Here is a 24,999-nt window from a genome sequence, read left to right on the forward strand (position 1 = left end):
AAAGTGAGTTGATTAGGGAGATGTAAAGGGATTGTCTTATTGCAATAAGGGCCTAGTTGAAATTATGTGATGTTAATTAGCAATAGACCCAAATAACTGTTTCATGATTTAAAGATAATAACAAACTAGGAGGCTGTGACTTGATTTTATTTCCATATTCTCATTAGTAAGAGAACAAATTTTTTAAATGTTGATAGGATAATTGAAGTAGATTTAATAAAGTTTATGTTTGTGTCTAATACATTTGAAGTACTGTTAAGGCTAAAATTCTAGCTAGTCTGTCTAAAATATCTAATTAGTTGTCACCAATAAATTATAAGCCTTAGCAAGAGTTAGACTTTTAAGCATTTATTAAGGAGAATAAGAATTTGGTAAAGAGAGAAAGAAAAGCCTACATTCATCTATCTATTTTTTTTTTTTTAGTGAGGCAGTTGGGGTTAAGTGACTTGCCCAGGGTCACACAGCTAGTAAGTGTTAAGTGTCTGAGGCCGGATTTGAACTCAGGTACTCCTAAATCCATGGCCAGTGCTCTATTCACTGTGCCACCTAGCTGCCCCCATTCGTCTATCTATTAAAGGGAGAGAGCATTCCTAGCTCCACTCTCTGCCAGAGTCCACAGGAAAGAGAGCGAGTCAGGGCACCAGGCTCCCCACTTCTTCCTCCCACAAGCAAACGTCACTTCCTGACACCAAAGAAAAGACGCATGGTCTTCCCTCAAAGACCTTCACCTCATGATGGAGCTTTTCTAAAGTAAGTCTCCAGCAGGTGGCATCATTCCAATCGTTACAGTCCCCACTTTGTTTCTTCAAGAAATGGGGTGTTTCCTTTATGAAACAGTCAAAAATTACAGAATATAATAACCTATGCTAACTAACAATGTGTTAATAACAATATAGAAAAGGGAGAGAAGAAAGTTTTGTCCAGAGGGGCGGTTGTTTTGTCCTCATGAACCGGCGCTTTGACATTGGTCTTACAAAGGGAGGGCTTCTGCAGAGAGTACATGTTACAGATGGTGTATATAATAACAGAAGGAAAAACAAAAACAAAAAAACCAAAACTATTCATTTAGAGTCTCTGAAAGTCTTTTCTCAGATGTCCTCTGGGTGTAGTCATGGAATGGAAGGCTTTTCAGGGGTTGATGTGTGGATGCTGGTAATCAGACAGGAATATTTCCTACAAAATTGAGCTTAACACAGCTTTGTCAGTGATCAAATCAAACAATGAAAGTTCTCAAAAACATGTCTAAGGGAATTCAGAATCTTAGTTGTTACACTTGAAACATATAATAAAACAAAAATTGAAACATTCTTTAAAATTAATATTACTATAGTCCCTCCTTATGGAGGGTAAATTGAGAAGACAATTGCTGTGATATTAATTTTTTAAAATAATTTTTATCTTTGTTTCATCACTTTTTGCATCATCTGCCTAATTATCCTCATGCCATTATGAGAAATTTAAAAATCTAATATAATTGGTAACAGATGTCAAGGCCAAATTCAACACTGTATTTATCATGACACCTGAGATAATTATGGGGGTTACCATTGTTAAGGGTTAAAATTCTAGCTAGTCTGTCTAAAATATCTAATGAGTGGTCGCCAATAAATTATAAGCTTTAGCAAGAGTTAGGCTTTTAAGCATTTATTAAGGAAAATAAGAATTTGGTAAAGAGAGAGAGAAAGGCCTAGATTTCTATCTATTAAAGGGAGAGCACATTTCTAGCTCCCTTCTCCGCCAGCGTCCCCAGGAAAGAGCCCCAGAGTCCGCGCCAGTCTCTTCCTTCCTCCTCCCACTAGTCCGCGTCACTTCCTCCCGCCAAAGAAAAGGCTCCTGGTCTTGCCCTCAAAGACCTTCGCTTCATGGGCAGAACTCTTCTACAGTAAGTATCCAGCAGGTGGCATCATTCCAATCGTTACAGTCCCCCCTGTTGTTCCTCAAGAAACAAAATGTTTCCTTGATGGAACAGTAAAAAGAATATAATAACTATTTCTAACTAATAATATGTGAACAACAATATAGAAAAGGAAGAGAGGAAAGTTTTGTCCAGAGGGGCGATTTTTTTTTTTGTCCTCATGAACCGACGCTTTGACATTAGTCCTGCAAAGGGAGGGCCTCTGCAGAGAATACATGTTACAGATGGTGTATATTATAACAGAAAGAGAAAAACAACAACAAAAACAACAAATCAAAACTGTTCATTTAAAGTCTCTGAAAGTCTTTTCTCAGATGTCCTCTAGGTGTAGTCGTGGAATGGAAGTCTTTTCAGGGGTTGATGTGTGGATACTGGTAATCAGCCAGGAAAATTTCCTACAAAATTGAGCTTAACACAACTTTAAAATAGCTTTGTCAATAATCAAATCAAACAATGAAAGTTCTCAAAAACATGTCTAAGGGAATTCAGAATCTTAGTTGTTATACATGAAACATATAATAAAACAAAAATTGAACCATTCTTTAAAATTATAATATTACTATAGCCCCCCCTTATGGAGGGTAATTGAGAAGACAATTGCTGTGATATTAATTATTAAAAATAATTTTTATCTTTGTTTCATCACTTTTTGCATCATCTGCCTAATTATCCTCATGCCATTATGAGAAATTAAAAAATCTAATATAATTGGTAACAGGTGTCAAGGCCAAATTCAACACTGTATTTATCATGACACCTGAGATAATTATGGGGGTTACCATAAAAGAACAGAGAAATGATGGGATGTGAGCATTCCCACACTTGAGCAATATGTAATGCCCATACAGTATGCCAGACTTAAAATAGGTGGATGGAATATATGTCCATGGCACCGAACATATTGGAGGAAACTGAGTCAGACTTAATCAGATGCATGGGATTGAGATGTCCATGGCATCAGGCATATAGGAGGGAGCATAGAAGCCAGGTGTAGAAGTGAGATGGGTGGGATGAATACTTCCAGCCATCTGTACAATATTGTGGGGAAAAATAAAATAAAATATTAAACCAAGAGAATCCAACCTCAACATTTGTCAAAAGCCGTTCCCTCGGCCATACCTTGACTTCATGCATGTCTCCCCTCATGTGACAGTTCAGTGTCTGCTCTTGCATGTATTCCTCTTGTGATTGGATGGCATCTTGGCCAACTGGCATCTGATAACTCAGAATAAAGGCAATTAATGTCTTAAATGATAAGTTCCCATAATCCAAGTCTCATATGGATTTAAAAATTGAGGATAATAAATGATTGCAAAAAATGTGAATACATCTTGACTCAGAACACAATATATAATTATGCAACAATTTCAAATAATACCCCTTTTTAAAAACTTAGTATACAATTACTTTTTGAAAAATCTGAACATATTTAAATACAAGTTAAAGCACAACACAATCCTAAAGAAAACTTTTTTTGAAAAAAGAAAACTTTTACAAACATTCCCCTCTTTTTTTTTTTTAAATATGCTTATCAAAAATAATACTTCTAGAATCAATTTACACTTGCCATGGCAACCAATTTGCCAAGGAAATGCTTTAAAGAGTTTGATCAAATAATCAGTTGAGAAAAAATAACAAACACAAACAACTCAGAATATGGGAGCACAATACTCCTAGAATTAACATTGTATTATGAAATCAAAACCATCTTGCAATGTTTCAAAATTAGAGATGAATAAATAGAAAAAAATACACATGGAACAATAAAAGACAATGAAATTCAAACTAGGGAAATCTAAATGAGCATGAACTTAATATTAACGAGTATTACAAAATATAAACTTGATCGCATGACTATAAAAGCTTTTACAAATATTCTCCTTGTTTTAAAAACTAAATATAAAACACAATCTCAAAAGCATGAAAATCTCTATGAAAATAAACCCATACCATTAATTTCAAAATGTATATGTGATAGCATAGAAATCCTATGTAACCTCTGAACTGATACTATTACTACTCTGAGTAAATTCAGAACACTTTTGATTCCGATATCTAAAATCCCCAACACTCATATCAATACCTTGCTGCTTACTTCTACATTTCTCTAATATATATACCCTTCCATGGCAAAAGAAGCAGAGTCTTGAACTATGTTGATGGTTGTCATTCTTATTCAGCTTAAGTTTTTCTTCTTTAACCCCTCTATATTGTCTGTCAGTCTTTTCACCATACAAATGCTTTATAAGATTACTAATGAAAGACAAAAGCAGGTTAGCAAAATTATCAACAAAACGAGCATATCTGGAATTTAAAGGGTTTTCTAAGGTTGTCTCAGAAGCACAGCCAGGCTGGGGAAGGGCTGAGCCTGAATCTGCAAATGTAGTTAGAGAAAGTTGAGCATGCGCATCAGATCTCTGGACTTCCCAGGCAGGGGAAGCAATGGGCTTGGCCATAGGAGGAGTAGAGGGTGGGGTCTGGAGAGGAGGGGAGGGACCAGCACAATTTGAATCAGATTGATTTTGAACTCAGGCCTGGATTCCTCTTCCCCCACTTTGCCTCCAGGTGCTAGGGAATTAAAAGCTTCTAGAGGGTGGGTCATTGCCTCCAGGCATGCAAAATTAGAGCAACAATTAGTGTTAGAACTGGGAAAAGCTGCAGGAATCTCTTCAGGTTTCTCTGAAAAAGCATGGTTGGGAGAGGGAGAGATATTTCCTTGTGTGAGTAAGTTGCTGGCTCTTTTAACAAAAATAAAAAGAAAATAGAAAATCCACAAAAACAAAGCATTAACATGATCTTATCTCCCATTTGTCTGGTTAAACAGACCAAAATCAAAAATAGGGTAATTAGGGAGTTTAAAAGGTCCATTCGAAAAAATTTAAAGGGAAAACACAGCCAGTGCACCAGTACTTAGCAGTTTAAAGGGAGAGGGAGGGGAAATTTCTTACCCAACCAGAAGATCAGAAGACTGAGGTTTAGCTTTCCTCTTCGTGGTCAGCCATCTGTTAAGGGTTAAAATTCTAGCTAGTCTGTCTAAAATATCTAATGAGTGGTCGCCAATAAATTATAAGCTTTAGCAAGAGTTAGGCTTTTAAGCATTTATTAAGGAAAATAAGAATTTGGTAAAGAGAGAGAGAAAGGCCTAGATTTCTATCTATTAAAGGGAGAGCACATTTCTAGCTCCCTTCTCCGCCAGCGTCCCCAGGAAAGAGCCCCAGAGTCCGCGCCAGTCTCTTCCTTCCTCCTCCCACTAGTCCGCGTCACTTCCTCCCGCCAAAGAAAAGGCTCCTGGTCTTGCCCTCAAAGACCTTCGCTTCATGGGCAGAACTCTTCTACAGTAAGTATCCAGCAGGTGGCATCATTCCAATCGTTACACCATAAAAGAACAGAGAAATGATGGGATATGAGCATTCCCACACTTGAGCAATATATACTGCCCATGCAGTATGCCAGGCTTAAAATAGGTGGATGGAATATATTTCCATGCCACCTAACATATTGGAGGAAACTGAGTTAGACTTAATCAGATGCATGGGACTGAGATGTCCATGGCATCAGGCATACAGGAGGGGGCATAGAAGCCAGGTGTAGAAATGAGATGGGTGGGATCAAAACTTCCAGCCATCTGTACAGTACTGTGGGGAAAAAGAAAATAAAATATTAAACCAAGAGAATCCAACCTCAACATTAGTCAAAAGCCATTCCCTCGGCCATACCTTGACTTCATGCATGTCTCCCCTCATGGGACAGTTCAGTGTCTGCTCTTGCATGTATTCCTCTTGTGATTGGATGGCATCTTGGCCAACTGGCATCTGATAACTCAGAATAAGGGCAATTAATGTCTTAAATGATAAATTTCCAAAATCCAAGTCTCATATGGATTTTTAAATTGAGGATAATAAATGATCGCAAAAAATGTGAATACATCTTGACTCAGAATATAACATATAATTATGCAACAATTTCTTTCTTTTTTTTTTTTTTTTGGTGAGGCAATTGGGGTTAAGTGACTTGCCCAGGGTCACACAGCTAATAAGTGTTAAGTGTTTTTGAGGCTGGATTTGAACTCAGGTCCTCCTGAATCCAGGGCCGATGCTCTATCCACTGCACCACCTAGCTGCCCCAATTATGCAACAATTTCAAATAATACCCCTTTTTTTACTAAGTATACAATTACTTTTGTGAAAAATCAGAACATATTTAAATACAAGTTAAAGTACAACACAATCTCAAAGAAAACTTTTTTTTGAAAAAAAGAAAACTTTTACAAATGTTCCCCTCTTTTTTTTTTGGAATATGCTTATCAAAAATAATACTTCTAGAATAAATTTACACTTGCCATGGCAACCAATTTGCCGGGAAATGCTTTAAAGAGTTTGATCAAATAATCGGTTGAGAGAAAAAAAATAACAAAAACAAACAACTCAGAATATGGGAGCACAATACTCCCAGAATTAACATTGTATTATGAAATCAAAACCATCTTTCAATGTTTCAAAATTAGATAGATGAATGAATAGAAGAAAATACACATGAAAGAATAAAAGACAATGAAATTCAAACTAAGGAAATTTAAATGAATATGAATTTAATATTAATAAGAGTATTATAAAATATAAACTTGATCACATGACTATAAAAATATTCTTTAAAAAAAAAAACTAAATATAAAACACAATCTCAAGAGCATGAAAATCTCTGAAAATAAACCCATACCATTAATTTCAAAATGCAGATGTAATAGCATAGAAATCCTATGTAACCTCTGAACTGATACTATTACTCTGAGTGAATTCAGAACACTTTTGATTCCGGTATCTAAAATCCCCAATACTCATATCAATACCTTGCTGCTTACTTCTACATTTCTGTAAAATATGTACCCTTCCATGGCAAAAGAAGTTGTCTTGAACTATGATGATAGCCAATTTTATTCAGCTTAAGTTTTTCTTCTTTAACCCCTCTATATTGTCTGTCAGTCTTTTCACTATGCAAATGCTTTAGAAGGTTACTAATTAAAGACAAAAGCAGATTAGCAAAATTATGAACAAAATGAGAATATCTGGAATTTAAAGGGTTTTCTAAGGTCGAGTCAGAAGCACAGCCAGGCTGGGGAAGGACTGAGCCTGAAGCTGCAAATGTAGGTAGAGAAAGCTGCACATGCACTTTAGATCTCTGGACTTCCCTGGCAGGGGAATCAAGGGGCTTGGCCAAGGGAGGGGTAGAAAGTTGGGTCTGCAGAGGAGGGGAGGGACCAGGGCAATTTGAATCAGACTTGATTTTGAACTCAGGCCTGGTTTCCCCTTCCCCCACTTCCTCCACTGCTAGGGAATTAAAGGCTTCTAGAGGTTGGGTCCCAGCCTCCAGGCATGCAAAATTAGAGAATCTCTTAGCATTAGAATTTGAAAAAAATGCAGGACTCCGAGGTGTCTCTGAAAAATCATGACTGGGAGAGGGGGAGATATTCCTTTGTGTGAGCACCTTGCTGGCTCTTCTAACAAAAATAAAAATAAAAATAGAAATAGAAAATCCACAAAAACAAAGCATTAACATGATCTTATCTCCCATTTGTCTGGTTAAACAGACTAAAATAAAAAATTGGGTAATTAGGGAGTTTAAAAGGTCCATTTGAAAAAATTTAAAGGGAAAACACCTGGCAATTCAGCAGTACTTTGGATTTAAAGGGACAGGGTAGGGGAAATTTCTTACCCTACCGGAAGATCAGAAGATGGAGGTTTCAGCTTTCCTCTTCATGGTCAGCCATCTGTTAAGGCAAAAATTCTAGCTAGTCTGTCTAAAATATCTAATGAGTGGTTGCCAATAAATTATAAGCTTTATCAAGAGTTAGACTTTTAAGCATTTTTGTTTGTTTGTTTGTTTTTTGTTTTTTTAGTGAGGTAGTTGGGGTTAAGTGACTTGCCCAGGGTCACACAGCTAGTAAGTGTTAAGTGTCTGAGGCTGGATTTGAACTCAGGTACTCCTGACTCCAGGGCTGGTGCTCTATACACTGCACCACCTAGCTGCACCTTTTAAGCATTTATTAAGGAGAATAAGAATTTGGTAAAGAGAGAAAGGCCTACATTCATCTATCTATTAAAGGGAGAGAGCAATCCTAGCTCCGCTCTCCTCCAGAGTCCACAGGAAAGAGAGCGAGTCAGAGCGCCAGGCTCCCCGCTTCTTCCTCCCACAAGCAAACGTCACTTCCTGACGCCAAAGAAAAGACACATGGTCTTGCCCTCAAAGACCTTCACCTCATGGCAGAGCTTTTCTACAGTAAGTCTCCAGCAGGTGGCATTATTCCAATCGTTACAGTATTCACCCAGGAAAGCTATGTTCAATTTTCCTGGTCAAACAAAATTTATATAGGTTTCAACCTAGGATCGTGAAGAATACTGGAACTAGGACCAGGTTTAGACAGGCTTAGGAATTAGGTGAAGGTTCCCTTTGAAAAAAATCTCCTTCCCTGTGTGGCCTTGATCTATGGGAGAGTTCATTGATAAAATTCATTCATAATAAAGTTATGATTTTAAGGTGCTATATGTTTTAGGATAATTTCCATTTTTAAAGAATACCAATGGGTGGCAGCTAGGTGGCACAGTGGATAAAGCACTGGCCCTGGATTCAGGAGGACCTGAGTTCAAATCTGGCCTTAGACACTTGACACTTACTCGCTGTGTGACCTTGGGCAAGTCACTTAACCTTCATTGCCCCACAAAAAAAAGAAAGAAAGAAAGAAAAAGAATCCTAATGGGGAAAAAGTGAAGTTTAGTATAAACAAATTAATCACTAATAAGGATAATCTCAGGTATCAAAAATAAATAAAATTGGGCTTATGGCTGCAGTTTGAGAAGAAATAAGGGTATTTTTTGTAGCATCTCTCAAATTGATCCACAAAAGCAACTACTCATATTGTCTTCAGGTAAGTTTGGCCTTGGTTGGAAAGAGTGCTATTAATAATGTCTTTAAACACTGTTGAAGAAACTAACCCTAAAAGTTCTTTCATTATTAAAAATAAAAACATTATGAACTTATTTTACCAAATAAATTTTGTTAATTATACTTTTTATTAAAAAAAAGATATAGATACTTCAGAAACCTTTTTGACTCATACATTCTTGTCTCTTAAGAACGTTATTGTTATTAAAGTTTGACAGTGCTTTAAATATCATCTACTGTCTCTGTCATTATCACCAGCAGCAATTCACTAATATATCTTCAATGTTTGCTCTTTTAGCTGACTGTGGAGGACCCGTGGAACTTTGGGAACCCAATACAACATTTTCTTCTATGAATTATCCAAATAACTACCCCAATCAAGCTTTCTGTGAGTTGTAACTGCTTATTAACATCAGAGAATTGGATATTTTAAATTGTTTAAAATTTTTAAATCAGTTTCAGACTTAGCAAATATAGGTTTATTGTTAAAGAATAACATAACTAGAAATAATAAAATGTAACTACAAATATTTGTTCAGAGAAAAGAAACAACAGGACAATAAGAAACATTGCAAACAATCTTAGAAAGATGAAGGATACGCAAGATCTACCTAAATAAAAGAAATAGACAAAAGTTTATTGTGAGAAAGCCAAGGACAATAAATATTGTTTGTTATGAAAAACAACTCAGAGATAGGGACCAGAAGATGATCTCTATATAAAGAATGTAATTCATTATTCATTCAACAAATATTTATTGAGCATTTTTATACACAAGGTACTATTGTAGCTTTTTTCAGAAGAAGAAAATCTTGCTTTGAAACTGATTTCCCGATTTTGTCTAAGTGTAGGGCTAAACTGGTAATTCATTAATTACAATAAATTTCTTCCAGTGAATGTTTCTATAATAGCTCCCATTTAAAATGGGAAAATATTACTTTGAGAGCAGTTGCATGTGAAGGTGTTTTAAATGAGTTTCTTGTGAAAGCATTCATGTAAGGGAGTTAAAACAAAAGGAAAGAGGGACAGCTAGGTGGCTCAGTGGATAAAGCACTAGCCCTGGATTCAGGAGGACCTGAGTTCAAATCCTGCCTCTGACACTTGACACTTACTAGCTGTGTGACCCTGGGCAAGTCACTTAACCCCCATTGCCCTGAAAAAAACAAAAACACAAAAGGAAAGAGGCCATGAAATTGAAGGAAGGAAATGAATGAGAAAGAAAGTGACAAAAGGAGAGTAGAACACACATACTTTGATATAGAAATAAATTCAATTCAGAAAAAGAGAGGGAACTAGGAGAAGTGAAGTAGAGAATAAGAGAGAATATAGATTCAAGGATTAACAATAAACAAAACAAACTGCAGCTATAGGAGTTGGAGCATGAAAGGGAGTAGGGGTGGAATTTAAAAGGAAAGAAATTGTAATAACCTGTGAGGGGAGTCTGAGACAAGAGGAGACAAGAGGGGGAGGGGAGAGAAAACATATTGGATCAAGCATATGTCACAGGTTATTTACAATTTCTTTTTTTCAGTTAAGTGGTAAGGAGCCTGGGAGGGAGAGGGGCAACAGGAATAGAATTCTCTGTTCCTACACACACACACTCACAGACACAAATATGAGAACTGAAGAAAAGAACCATATACAAGCAGATCAGCTTTGAATGTTATATAACATCACTAACATCCCAGTCACTAAGGTTCAAAACCTTAGTATCATCTTTGACTCCTTATTTTTTCTGATTACTCACATATAATCAGTTTCCATGGCCTATCACCTCTACATCATCTTGCATATCTATTTCATGAGAGACAGTGTGATGTAATAGAATTAAAGTTGGGTTTGGAGTTTGACATACTTTTAAACAAACATCATATATATTTGCAGTTTCATGTTCATTCCTTTCCTGTTCTACAATATATATTGAAAAGGTTATTTTATGTGGTTTGTTAAATTCACAGTAAAAAAAAAAATAGAAAAAAGAATGTTTTATATTCAATATGATAGCTAAATTTTAGCAAACTATTTCAAATTAACTTTATGGGGTTTTTACTGGAAATAACAATATTAAGCCAATGTTACCTGTACTCAAAATTGTTAGGAAGTTACCTGTCCATGAAATCAAAGGTAACCCTGAAAAATTATGAAATCCTCTGCAACGAATGCTACTTCTCTAGTTCATGCTAAAATATTAATGTTGCTTCTAAATTATGTTGTATTTAATTATCATATTTTAGGCATCTGGTACTTAAATGCTGACAAAGGGAAGAACATCCAACTTCATTTTGAAGTATTTGACTTACAAAATATCGCTGATGTGGTTGAAGTCAGAGATGGTAGAGATAACAACTCTTTATTATTAAGTAAGTTTTATCCATGGAATCATTTTAGCACAGAATTTGGAACACCTGATTAGCTCACGCAGTAATATCTCAAGAGTAAATCCAGTTATCCTTAAAACCAAAAACAGCATTCCATACAGAATTTTTTAAGGAAGGATAAAAGATCAGGGAAATGCTTGATCTTATGTGTTATTTATTATGTCTTGTATTTGTTGCTCTTATTCAGTCATTTATTTGTGTCTAACTCTTTGTGATCCTGCAGGCCATAGTGTGCCAATACTGTGCATGGGGGTTTCTTGGCAATCTAATTCTCCAGTGAATTAGAGCAAACAGACATTAAGTGATGTGCCCAGGGTCACACAGCTAGGAATTGTCTGAGGCCAGATTTGAACTGAAGGATTCCTGACTCCAAGCTCAATACTATATCCACTGCACACCTAGACCCTTTGGCACATAGCCTTGGCCTGAATAACCCTGGCAAAATTAATTTCCTTGAGGCTTTTTCAAAAATGTCATGAATATTGCCAAGTAAAAAATGTGTGTATATTTCTTTCCAAGAGATGATGGTTGTAGGAGAGCGAGGGTATCTTGGTCTTTGTTTGGATCAGCAAAATTTTTCTTAATTTTTAAGGAATGATTTTCTTCAGAGAGCTTTTGTACCTCCTTTTCCGTTTGGCCAATTCAGCTTCTCACGGCATTCTTTTCCTCATTAGCTTTTTGTACCTCTTTTACCATTTGGCCCAGTCTGTTTTTTAAGGTGTTATTATTTTCTTCAGTATTTTTTTGTCTCTCCTTTACCAAGCTGTTGACTTTTTTCATGATTTTCTTACATCACCCTCATTTCTCTTTCTACTTTTTCCTCTACCTCTCTTACTTTACTTTCGAAGTCCTTTTCAAGCACTTCTATGGCCTGGTACCAATTCATATTTTCTTGGAAGCTTTGGATATAGGAGCTTTGACTTTGTTATCTTCTTCTCAGTGTGTATTTTGATCTCCTTCATCACCATAGAAACTTTCTAGGTTCAGCATATTTTTTCTGTTTGCTCATTTTCCCAGCCTATTTCTTGACTTTTAACTCTTTGTTAAAGTGGGGCACTGCTTCCAGGGTGGAGGGCACAGTGTCCCAAGCTTCAGGGGTTTTGAGCAACTGTTCTCCTAGATGCTTCTAGGAATTTGTAAGTTTTTAGTTCTGTCAAGGTGGTATGATTTAAGGAGAGGTATGTTTACTACTCTCCTGGCCTGTGCTCTAGTCTGCAAGCAACCATAGGCCTGCTTTTCTGCACTAGAACTATGAACAGAATCCTGTTCTACTGTGGCTGCAAGCTCTTGTGTGCTTGTACTCCTCCCTGGCATGGGACCTCCACCCAAGACTGTCACCTGGATCTGAGTATGGGCAAAACAACAGAGTCCTGCCTCAGTGCTAGCAAAGAGACCCCTGTAATCTCCTTCTGGCCAATTATTCTGCACCCTTACTGTTGGTGGGCTGAGTTCCAGAAGCAATTGCTGCCACCACTGATTCAGAGGCTCCTGAGGCCTGCTTCTGGTTGTCTGGGGCTGGGGCTGTGCAGGGTTTGGATCTGTGCTGGTACGGCCTGCACTGGACTGTATTCCACTCTTACCCCAGTACAACAGACCTTTACTGCTGATTTTCTAAGTTGTCTTTGGCTGGAAAATGATTTCACCCTTTCCTTTTGTGGGTTCTGTTGCTCCAGGACTTGTCTTACAGCATTATTTGAAGGTATTTGGAAGGGTCCTCGAACATCTTGGCTCCATCCTCCCCCCCCCCAATTTTTTTTCTTAAACTGAAGAATAAATTGAGTGTTTTAGGAATCCTAAAGAAGATTTCTTAACAGAGATGCTCATCAGTAGATCTTGGGGCTGATCTAATAATCTCTATTTTGACCTTAACCATAATACACTAAGATAGATTCAATGGCTTGGCTAGAGCCACATAGCTAGTAAATGAGAATTTAAACCCCTGCTTCAACTTTGTTCTTTACACCATATTACACTCTACCACAAACCAGTAAAAATTGATTTTGTTTGCGTATTTCCTTAAGTGGACCAGCCTCTTTATATTTGTTGGAATTGATCAGGCATAGAACCAAATAGGTATTATAGTTTCTTCAATTTTCATGGAATACATTTACTAAAAATTTACTTTTCCTTGGGAGCAGCTGTGTATACAGGATCGGGCCCTGTAAAAGACGTATACTCCAGTACCAACCAGATGACTGTGCTCTTCATCACTGACAAAGTAATAAACAAAAGAGGATTTTTAGCCAACTTCACTACTGGATATCACTTAGGAATGCCAGGTAAGTATACTGTGATATATAAAATATATTTTGAAAATGTTGAATTTTAAGTAGGAAAAAAGTGCTGAGTTCCTACATTAATTGTAAGATTCACATTCAATCTTATCCTATCGAAATGCATTTTTTTCTTTTTCTCCAAACTCCTTTCAACCTTTACATCTCAGTAAGTATGTAGCAATCTTTTTCAGTGGACAATCTACCTTTCACGTCCTTAAAGCTGAAATATCATGATAAAGTCAAAAGAAGTGTAATAATAATACCTAACATTTGTATAGTGCTTTAAAGTTTGCAAAGCACTTTACAAATAATATATAATTTAATATTCACAGCACTGTGAGGTAGGTACTATTATTGTCCTCATTTTATAGATGAGGGAAGTGAGCAGACACAATTTTACAACTCTTTGGGAATAATTCCAGATTGCTTTCCAAAATGGTTTAATCAGTTCACAGTTCTACCAACAGTGTATTAGAGAACCAATTTTTCCATATCCCCTCCAACATTTGTCATTTCCCCCTTCGATGATTTTAGCTAATCTGATAGGCATGAAACGATATCTGAAAGTTGTTTTAATTTGCATTTCTCTAACCAATAATGATTTAGAGGGGCAGTCAGGTGGTAAAATGTATAAAGCACTGGTTCTGAATTCAGGAGGACCTGAGTTCAAATCTGGCCTCACACATTTGACACTTATTAGCTATGTGACCCTGGGCAAGTCACTTAACCCTCATTGCCCTGTCAAAAACAAACAAATTAATAAATAGATAATGATTTAGAACATTATATTTATTTTGTATAGGACATGGCTACTTGTTTTATATTCTATTCTTTTCTTTTCTTTCTTTTTTTTTTTTTGGTGAGGCAATTGGGGTTAAATGACTTGCCCAATAAGTTAAGTTTCTGAGGACAGATTTGAACTCAGGTCCTCCTGAATCCAGGGCCAGTGCTCTATCCACTGCACCACCTAGCTACCCCATGTTTTATATTCTATAGTAGCTTTTTAAATATAAATTTTCCTAGATATTATTCTCCACATAAGGAAAAATTAAGTTTTATTAATTCTTTCATATTAATTTGCTTTCAGTTTAACTTATTAACCTCAATAAGCCAAAACAAATTAGAAACAGATTTTATTACACCCAGAGTGTAGCATGACTCACTAGCAGTTATTGGAAAACATGTCATTTACAATTTAGCAAGCATTATATATTCTATGAAACAAAGAAAATAAATATGGCTATTCATTAATATAAAGGTGGCAATGCACAGAAAAATAATATACTTTTTAAAAAGTATATCATTTGCTACAGGAGATAGATAAGGGAGTTATTGTTTTAATAAAACTGGTTTCACTAAGTCAAAAAAAATGCCCATGAGACCAAATAACTAAGTCCTTTGTATAACTATGGGAAGGAAAGGAGACACTGAAGGACACCAAATGCCACATCTAGTTTTGCAGTTTATGAAGGGTTTTATATATAACAAAATAGTAACTATAAGAACAAAATGGAGTCAGTTATGTTCTTCCAGAAATTCACTTTCAACAATCCCTTCCTTGTCCCAAAGTAAAACCACTTTTCTCTTTTGAAATATCTAATATAACAGTGAAATAAAGTCAGCTGCTTATACAGAAAAATAGGCAACTCACTCCAAAGAGGGTTTTATAGTGGTTATGAAATAAACAAAAAATAGATGACTAACAAATCATACAAAATTCAGAACATTCTCTTTTTGGGGGGGGGCCGGGGGGGGGTTAAGTGACTTGCCCAAGGTCACAAAGCTAGTAAGTGTCAAGTGTCTGAGGCCAAATTCGAACTCAGGTCCCCCTGAGTCCAGGGTCAATGCTTCATCCACTGCACCACCTAGCTGCCCCAGAATATTCTCTTAAAAACAAAGTGTCAGGGGCAGCTAGGTGGCACAGTGGATAAAGCACTGGCCTTGTATTCAGGAGGACCTGAGTTCAAATCCAGCTTCAGACACTTGACACTTATTAGCTGTGTGACCCTGGGCAAGTCACTTAACCCCAACTGCCTCACACACACACACAAAAAAACACAAAGTATCAAACACCAATCAATTATGCTAGAATAAATCTGCAATAACTATTATTCTATTATCAGGGGATTTCTTTTTTAAAAAGGAATGGGGAGGGGCAGCTAGGTGGTGCAGTGGATAGAGCACTGGCCCTGGAATCAGGAGTACTTGAGTTCAATTCCAGCCTCAGACACTTAACACTTATTAGCTGTGTGACTCCTGGGCAAGTCACTTAACCCCAATTGCCTCACTAAAAAAAAAGAAAGAAAGAAAGAAAGAAAAAGAAAGGAAAAAAAGGAATGGGGAATGTGTTTTAATGTCCATCTAGACAACAGATTTCTTAGTCCAGTTGTCTATTTCATGAAGTCATCTATTTCTGGGAAGCATTTCCCCCCAGAAAATCTGTGTCAAGGGAGTCTGTCCTTGATCAATGTCCAGTTTGATTTTCTTAAACTTGGAGATATGCATTCCTGAATTGGCATCTTTGTATCTTTAATTGGGCTATTAATTGCTAGCAATATCTGGAATAAGTCTTTTTCACTTTATTTTCAAGGCAGATTGGCAGAGGTATTTCCTTAACTACTTTCCAGATTCCAGGTCACTTGTGAAGATTACCTAGATGATGTTTTCTTTAATCTGCTAGTGACAGAACTTAAAACAGTGTAGTAAGCTCTGACAAAAGCTCTTAACATTTGGTCTTCCAGTAACTAGTTCATGTGGTAAAAGCAGTGCATGTCTTATCGAGTTAACCTCATGATCATTGGTGTTATAGGAAGAATTTCAGATTAGATCATCTGTAACTCATCTGAAACTTTAGAGTTGTTTGTATGCACTTACTATTTGTTTTTTCCTACCTTGTCTTATCCCTGTATGTGGTATGGAAAATGTTATTGATGTGCTACAGAAAAAAAGAAATCTGGAAAAAGATTCTTGAGGCCCTTACTTATAAAATGAGCCATCTGTCTTTTAATATGGTCAAAAAGAGACTTCAAACAGGGAGGGAAAACATGATTGCAAAGTTTATTCGTAACTATTAAAACAATTATATATGTAAAACATGTAATCTAATTTGACAATTTATAGCTAAATACTAAAACAATCAAAACTTGTATGTTTTAGGTGATTTTTTAAAAATATAAAATTAATCTGTGTATATTCAAATGGACCCAACGGAAGTTCAGTACTTTGCTCAACTTTTTTGCAGCCTTATTCTTTATTACCTTCAGGATCAAATTTTTTAAAAGATACATAATCTAGGGCCATGATATTTACTTGACCTTTTGTCATTGTTTTTAATAGAATGCATTTGGAAACCAATCACATATATTCTAATTCTCAATTGGAAACAGTAGTCTTACTGCTTTTCTCAAAATAAAGATTACATCATGAAAGAGCTTTTATAACTTTATAATATTTATCACATAGCATATAATTCCCTGATTGGAGATATATGTTATCTTCATAATATTAAGAAAGAATGAAGTATATTAAGGACATTATATTACATATCATATATAGTATCACATTATACATGAATATATAACTATTAGCAAGGGGATGCCAAGCCTAAGAGCCAATTTGACCTAGTTGCTTAGGTTAGGAATTTGAAACAAGTTAAGGCCACAAATTCAGAATAGTAAAAATAAAAGCAATAAGGTCTTTTATACTTGCACACCATTATTATAACTCAGAAATGTTTGAGTATTGCAACAAGTTCATTATAAAAAACAAACGAGTTTATTATAAAAAGTAAAATTTGTAGTTCACCTGACATGTGTATAGAAATTTGATATGCTGTATGACCCTGGGCAAGTCACTTAACCCTCATTGCCCCGCCAAAAAGAAAGAATGAAAGAAATTTGATATGAAAAGAAGAAAGGATTATAATAATATCAAAACTATTCCTTCAGGCCTAAACCTAAGGGCACAGACTGAACTATCATGGATAGACTAGAAGAAAGCTGCCTTAGTTCTGTTTGATTACAGGTAAAAGTCATAGTTAACTTTTTGGAAGAGTCAATAATTCAGCAATGTTCCACATTATCCACAGAGTAATGTGGATAATGTTAATCCATTTGGGATTAACCAGATGGGGAATTTTCCTGTTCAGAAGAGAAAGCACAATGGGGAAACTGAGACAAGAGGATTCTTCCATTACTGTCTCTTCAACCTTCCCAAGTACTGGTATCTACTTGTAGCAGTTTTCAGAGCGCACTTCCTGGGAGCAACTCATGGCATTTCCCTGGAATGGTAGATTACTGATTTAATGATAATTCAAACAGTTATACCTGAATTTAAAACTCAGGACAATATCAAATTATAGCCCCAAATTTTTTATTTGCCTCAAATAATAAATTTCAGCAATCACATCTTAGGGCAAGTTATAGTTATCTTTCTTGTCATCAAAATAACATTATGGTTAAAATAAACCATAATTTCTAAAAACATTTATTCCTTGTACTTAAAATACATAAAAATACATAAAATACATAAAAAGTCTTCCTAAAAAGCAAGAAGAAACCTTTCAGATAGATATCCTGATGTAACAATTAATTAGTAAAAACTAAGAAAATAAGGGGGCAGCTAGATGGCACAGTGGATAAAACACCAGCCCTGGATTCAGGAGGACCTGAATTCAAATGCAGCTTCAGACACTTGGCACTTGCTAGTTGTGTGACCCTGGGCAAGTCACTTAACCCTCATTGCCTTTCAAAGAAAATTAAGAAAATAATCACATTCTGAAGTTTTATACCAAAAGTATATGTATAATAATTCAATTCATCCAAAATTCAGAAAGATAGTAGTTTCGTTAGTCAGGACATCTTAAGATATTACATATTAATCTCTATGGCAAAAAGAAAAAAAAATTAATTGAACTTAATGCATACTGTTTAAGTTGCAATTCTATCCAGATTTATTTTCATAAATAATTAATTATTAATCCATTTTACTATTTTAGAATCTGTAAAACTCTCATTAGTCATATATAGTTTTTTATAGCTCTTTTTTTCCACAGAGCTGATAAAATTTTCTGAACTTACCCAAATAGAAGGTCTCAAGGACCTGGAACTTCACAGATAAGGAGAATTTATAAAATCTTTTATACTTTTCCCAACATTAAATAATTGTCATTATTATTTATTTTAAAGAAAAATATACTCATTTAAATGTTTGGTAGTTATTTTAACCATGCTAACAACAGCCTCTAATAAGTGATAGCTTAAATTCATAATTTCACAGCATTCAGATGATAAAAGTAATTAATCATACAATTGTATCACTCTGTTAATGGCATTTCTTGTGCAAAGGTTTCTCAAAAATCACAATGCAAGAAAAATTGGAAGTATGATAATGATAGAAACATTATTGTGAAGTTAAAACCTAAAACAAAACTTTTTGCCAGTCAAATGACATCATTTCAGTTAATTCCTTTTTAAATTATCTTACATATAAAATCGTTTAATCCATCTATCAATGTTGGCATTCTATACTGATTGCATTCAGAGATCAGCAGAGAGTAAATTTGATCCAATTATACTTATAATTCTTATTCTTGCAGTTTCTAAGCATATCACTATAATACCAAATTTTAACTGTATTTTCCATTAAGTTCTCATCTGCCTCTACTGAGGGTCAAATGTCACAATTATCCTAATAGGAAAACACATCAAATTTTAAATGTCTACAATTTTCTATAGGATAAACTCTATCCAGTCAAATCTGCCTCTACAGTTACAAGTGGTACCATAAAGAATCTCAATTTTCCTAAGGGCCATTATTGTTAATACTTCAAATTATAGGGTCTACTGCTTTCAGTTAGCATACTGCCAAAGAATCAATTTTCCAGTCTTGCATTATCATTTCCTTCTTTGAGGGTCATTGAGGCTCTTTTGAAATATGGAAATTCAAATATGACTTCTGTTACTAATGAAATTATGAATGTATGTTCCCCGCCTAAAGATTAGATTATACCTTTCTATTGTTCTTTCATGGACAGAATTTTAGTATACAACACTCAAATAATTTTGTGCTGCAAATTTATTTTTGTATTCTTCATTTGGTAAATGTAATAAAGTAGAATACTGTCCATTTTAAATCATGCTCCATGATTCCAGCTATTTTTCCACATCAACAAGAATATTCAAATCAGCGAAATAAAGCACAGAGATAATGAAAAATCTCAAAACTAATTCTAATAGGCTTTTGTCCAAATAGTGTTCGCAAATTTACAAGCATAAAAATATTTCAATAGCTTTCTTATCTCAGTGAGATTCAAACCCACCTCAAACCTCTCTTCCATAATCTAACAGTTTATTTAACTTCACTACTTCCTCAGTCCCTTAATCTATATCTATATTCATTTATTTTTTTTCAATAATGTTCTCTAAGTAAACCATCATATCATCTGCAAATAGTGATAGTTTTGTTTCCTCATTGCCTATTCTAATTCCTTCAATTTATTTGTTTTACTGGTATAGCTAGCATTTCTTTTTTTTAAATCATTGGTTAATTTAATTTTATCAATATTAATAGTATTTTTCCATTCACATTTAAAGATAGTTTTCAACATTCATTTTATAAGATTTTGAGTTCCAAATTTTTCTCCCTCTCCTCCCCCTCCCAAAGCCAGCAAGCAATCTAATATAGGTTATACAGTAAAACTACGTTGAACATATTTCCACATTAGTCATATTGTGAAAGAAGAATCAGAACAAAAGGGGAAAACCTCAAGAAAGAAAAAAAAACAAAAACAAAAGTAAAAATGGCATGCTTTGATCTGCATTCTGATTCTACAGTTCTTTTTCTGGATGTGGAGGGCATTTTCCATCTTGAGTCTTTTGGAATTGTCTTGGATCATTGTATTGCTGAGAAGATAGCTAGCATTTCTAATATAATGTTGAATAATAGTAGTGAAAATGGACATCCTTGCTTCACCCCTAATCTTATGGGAAGGCTTCACAAATATAGACTCTCAGTAGTTTATGGTGCCATATATTTCTGCAAATGGAGAGAAAGATTTCCTTCTCTCTAATCTGTCTTTATCTCTGCAACTTCATGTTGGCCAGAATTGGGAAGACAGAAATGAAACTATATCTTTTGAAAGCTTTTAAAATGATTCTTTTTCTTCTTGATTAAAAAGTTCTCATTCTTTTCCTTATATTCTAGTGAAAGTATATGTAAAGTATATCGTTTAACATTAGAATTGGCCAGGTACCTGAAATGAAAAGAGTATTTCTTCTGGCAAGGCCTTAGACTCTGCCAGAATCTTGCACCGAGGCAGCTAACAGTTTTATCTCTTGGCATTTCTGCACCAGAGTCTCTATCCTCCTTTCTCTTTCTGTCTTATCTCCTTCATTAAAGATAAAAGTTATCAGCAAGGATTTCTTTCATAGAGAGGTTTTTCTTGCCAGTCTAGTGAAGAGTAGTGAAGAGTGATGGTAATGTCTCCTAAACAAATAAGATACTGCCAATAAGTTGTCAATATTCCCAAATCAGGAGTGTCTGAGATTAGGGATGGGGTACTAGGTAAACAATATAACAAAAATTTACCAACACTCAGCCTTTGGAAAAAAACTAAAAAATGAAATGGATTTTTCTTTTCATTAAGATTCATAAAGATTTCTTTTTAATAATTTGGTTGGCAAATTTATTCACTTCAGGCTTTATGCAAATGAGCTATCCATTTGTTTCAGTAATTTAACTTCTATTTTATCCTTTAAAATGTGTCAAGTTTTATGATCAGAAGTACCAAACATTGGCCAGGGCTGTTCTATAAAGTATGTATAGGGTGGCTGTACGTATCTGTGTATGTGTGCATATATGTGTATGTATATATGTGTTTAAGTATACTTGTTGAGCTCTTTCAAACTACATATATATGTAGTTTATAGCTCTGTCAACCTATATATAGTATATATAGTGTGTGAATATACATATATACTATATACCATATATACATATACTATATACTGTATATAAAATCATATCTCTCTATATATAACTAAATATAATTATGTGTATATGTGTATGTATTATAGTTTGACAAAGCTCAACAAGTACAGACTTAGACCAACCCTGCCTTGGTATTTTTTTTTCCATTTGGTGAAAATGGATCTGAAAGGACACTGTTCTAGAACAGAAATACTGGCTCCCATAATGATGACAGATTACTCATGGTGGCATTGAAGCTCATGCCAATTTTATATCATTAGTGATAAAATCCCCCTGACTTTTCAATTTTTGTCAACAGAACCATCCTTCCCTTTCTCCAATAACTGGATAGTACAACCACTTAGACCTTCACCAGTTTCCTCTGGTTCTGGCCTACCCAGGAATAGTTTTGTTGTTTTTCCCCCCAAAATGCTTCCTGGTGTTTTAGTACCTGATACCAGACTAGACCAGAAATTTAACTGAAATTTTAGATAGGGAGGTTGGTCAGAATACTCAATGAACAAATGACAGATAAATAGGCAAGACAAATCTCTTGCTTATATGCCTACAAGAGCTAAGGATAAATAAAGGGCACAGTCTTAACTCGGGTAATCACCTAGAGTAGATGAGGGCCTCCCCTTGGTTCAAGTCCTTGCTTTCAAATATGGATTGAATGTGCTATGCTCCCCAGGTAATCTGTGCAGCTGCTTGATTGACTTAAGCTTCAGTTCTGAACAACAGTTTATGCCTAATAGATTGTTCAGATACAAAATCCAGACAGACACTACAGAACAAAAAATACATGAAACACTAACTTATTTCTGTACATTTCTCAATATGGAGCTCAAAAGTACTGGACTTATTTTATCAGCTCTCCTAGGAGCTTCTCTCTAGAAGGTACTAAATTGGTAAACTCAACAGTGCATGCTTAGAAAGTTCTCAGAGATGGGGATCTGCAGGATTTGGATCATCCAGTCCCATTCAAGGTTGCCAGATATATCCCATGAATTTATTTATCAATGTGACTAGCTAAGACCAATAAGCCAGGATGAGCCAGAGAGATTTTTATTATACTCAGAGTGTGGCATTTCCCACCAGCATTTGAGAGAAAATGTGTCATTCATAATTTTGCAAGCAATATTTATATATTTTATGAAACAAAATAATTTATATGAAAAAGAACAGAATACCTGTTAACAGAAAATATATATAATTTGCTACAGGTGATAGAAAAGAGAATTATCTACTTAATATAGCTAGTTTCATTAAGTCAAAGAGAACTATCCATCAGGTCAGACAAGGGAGAAGGCCTGAAATTCTCAAGGCTATGTTATCTACCACATTTTAGCAACTAAGTCTTTTTGTACAGATACAGGGAAAAAATGAGACAGTGGAGGTCTGTTTTTGTAATTTATGGAAGGTCATATAGAACAAAATGCTTAATATAGAAAAAAATATAATCAGTTATGTTCTTCCAGAAATTCAAGAGCTTTTTCAAATCATTATGATATTGCTTTAGCCATCATTGGTCCAAATATATGTTCTACAGCAATGCTCTGATTTCAGTGACAAAATAGCATTTTGTATTTTTATTTATATTTTTACTATCAATATAATTTTAAGACAAAATGATGATGACTAAATGTTTTTTTCTCTCACAGAACCCTGCAAGCAAAATGAATTTCAGTGTGTGAGTGGAGAGTGTATTCCAATTGTTCATCTTTGTGATAATTATCAACATTGTACTGATGGTTCAGATGAAACACATTGTGGTATGTATTTTTATTGGGGAGGAGGAGAAAAGCGTCTTATAGGATCCTGTAATAATATCTTATAAAGATAGCTGATACGTATATAGCACTTACTGTATACCAGGCACTGCACTGAGCACCTTGTATAAATATGATTTCATTTGATCTTCACATCAAACCCTGGGAGGTAGGTGCTATTTTCATATCCATTTTATGGTTGAAGAAACCAAACAGACAGGAGTTATGTGGCTTGCCCAGGATCTCATACCTAAAAAGTGTCTGTGGGCAGATTTGAATTCAGGTCTTCCTGACTTCAGTCTTGGCCGTACTCTATCCACTGTGCCACCTAGCTGCCCCTGTAAATAAATGTAAATCATCTATTGGTTTGCAATGATAGTATGGAGAAGGGGAGGGAGAGAGAAGAGTATTGGGATATTGTTTCATGTTTTCCCATGTAGGGGAATGTCTCCGTGATCCATTTATGTACCTTTATCAACCAGAAGATTCAGATTTCTGTCTTTTCTGTGTGGCAGAGAAAGCTGCAGCCTGGTGCTCTCTCCTATTCATTGTCTTGATCTTTGATTCCTAAGCTGTCTCCAGGTGGTCCTTTTTTATCTCTTGAAATGATAGCATTTTGAAGGAGAAGAAATGTCTACCTCCTTATTTTAAATATGAGGCCACTGAAGCCTAGAGAGGTTAAATGATTTTCCTAAGTTTGCACTGTTAAGTGGCATATTTAGGATTCAGATCCAGGTTTTCTGTGTGAGATCAAATGCTTTCCCCTGGCAGCGCACAGCCTGTGAAGATCTTTTGGCTACAGTTAACATTCACAGGTCCCAAGCCACCCAAAACCTGCAGTGGGAAACAGCGTACAGTGCCTCTACCCTAGAATCAGAGTTCATCATCAAATCTATTCACTAATGCAATTCAATCCAATAAGCATTTATTAATCACCTACTACATGTAAATCACTGTGGTACATGTAACAGGCATAAAATTCCTAGAAAACAACTATGATTTCCCCCTTTAATCTTCTCTTTTTCATGAAATGTGAACGTTGTCAAAAAAATTTAAGTAACATACTATGACATTTAAAATCTAATGTGGGTCCTTACCTGCCCCTCCCCAGTTTTGGGGTGAAAACTGGCGAAGATTACTGATAAATTCAGCAAGAGTTTAGGCTTTTAAGTATTTATTAAAGTGTATTAGAAGTTAGTGAAGAGAAAGAGGATGAGAACAGATCTCTTATAGAATGGAAAACCCTAGCTTAGATCTATGTGGTATAGACAGAGACGCCTTTTTCTCTGCCTGCCACCAAGCCGAAGTCCCAAAGGAAAAGAGGCCAATTCTCAGCGGCTTCTCCAGAAACCCTCTGTGAATCAGGAAGCAGGGCTGTCCACACACACAGCTCCAAGCTAATTGGCTGGTAGCTTTAATTGACATGACTGCAAGTGGTTCTATAGACATAACTTCCAAATGCAAAGTCACATGCTTTCTCCTCAGGGCAGAACTCTGATTCTCACAATACCAATATAGGGAATTACCCAACATCAATCAATAAGTATTTATTAAGCATCTACTATATGCCAGACACTGTGCTAAACTCTAAGGATACAAAAAGAGGCAAAAGACAGTCCCTGCTCTCAAGGAGCTTATAGTCTAAAAGGGGAGACAACAAACAAATAAGTACAAACAAAATATATATGGGGTCAACAGGAAATAACAGAGGGAAAGCACTATAATTAAGATGGATTAGGAAAGACTTCTGGGGGCAG

At 35.4% G+C, this 24,999-nt stretch overlaps 1 protein-coding gene across 1 annotated transcript in view; it reads left to right on the forward strand.

Annotated features, from left to right (window-relative positions):
• The window catches only part of TMPRSS15 (transmembrane serine protease 15), a 157,911-nt gene that overhangs the window by 97,888 nt on the left and 35,024 nt on the right, over positions 1-24,999 (forward strand). The window contains exons 14-17 of the mRNA XM_043993461.1: positions 9,150-9,239; positions 11,086-11,211; positions 13,368-13,508; positions 23,135-23,245. Coding sequence (XP_043849396.1) covers positions 9,150-9,239; positions 11,086-11,211; positions 13,368-13,508; positions 23,135-23,245 — 468 coding nt within the window. The remainder of the gene's footprint in view (positions 1-9,149; positions 9,240-11,085; positions 11,212-13,367; positions 13,509-23,134; positions 23,246-24,999) is intronic.

The sequence above is a fragment of the Dromiciops gliroides genome, chromosome 3, assembly GCF_019393635.1.
Source record: "Dromiciops gliroides isolate mDroGli1 chromosome 3, mDroGli1.pri, whole genome shotgun sequence".
In the NCBI taxonomy this organism is placed as follows: Eukaryota; Metazoa; Chordata; class Mammalia; order Microbiotheria; family Microbiotheriidae; genus Dromiciops; species Dromiciops gliroides.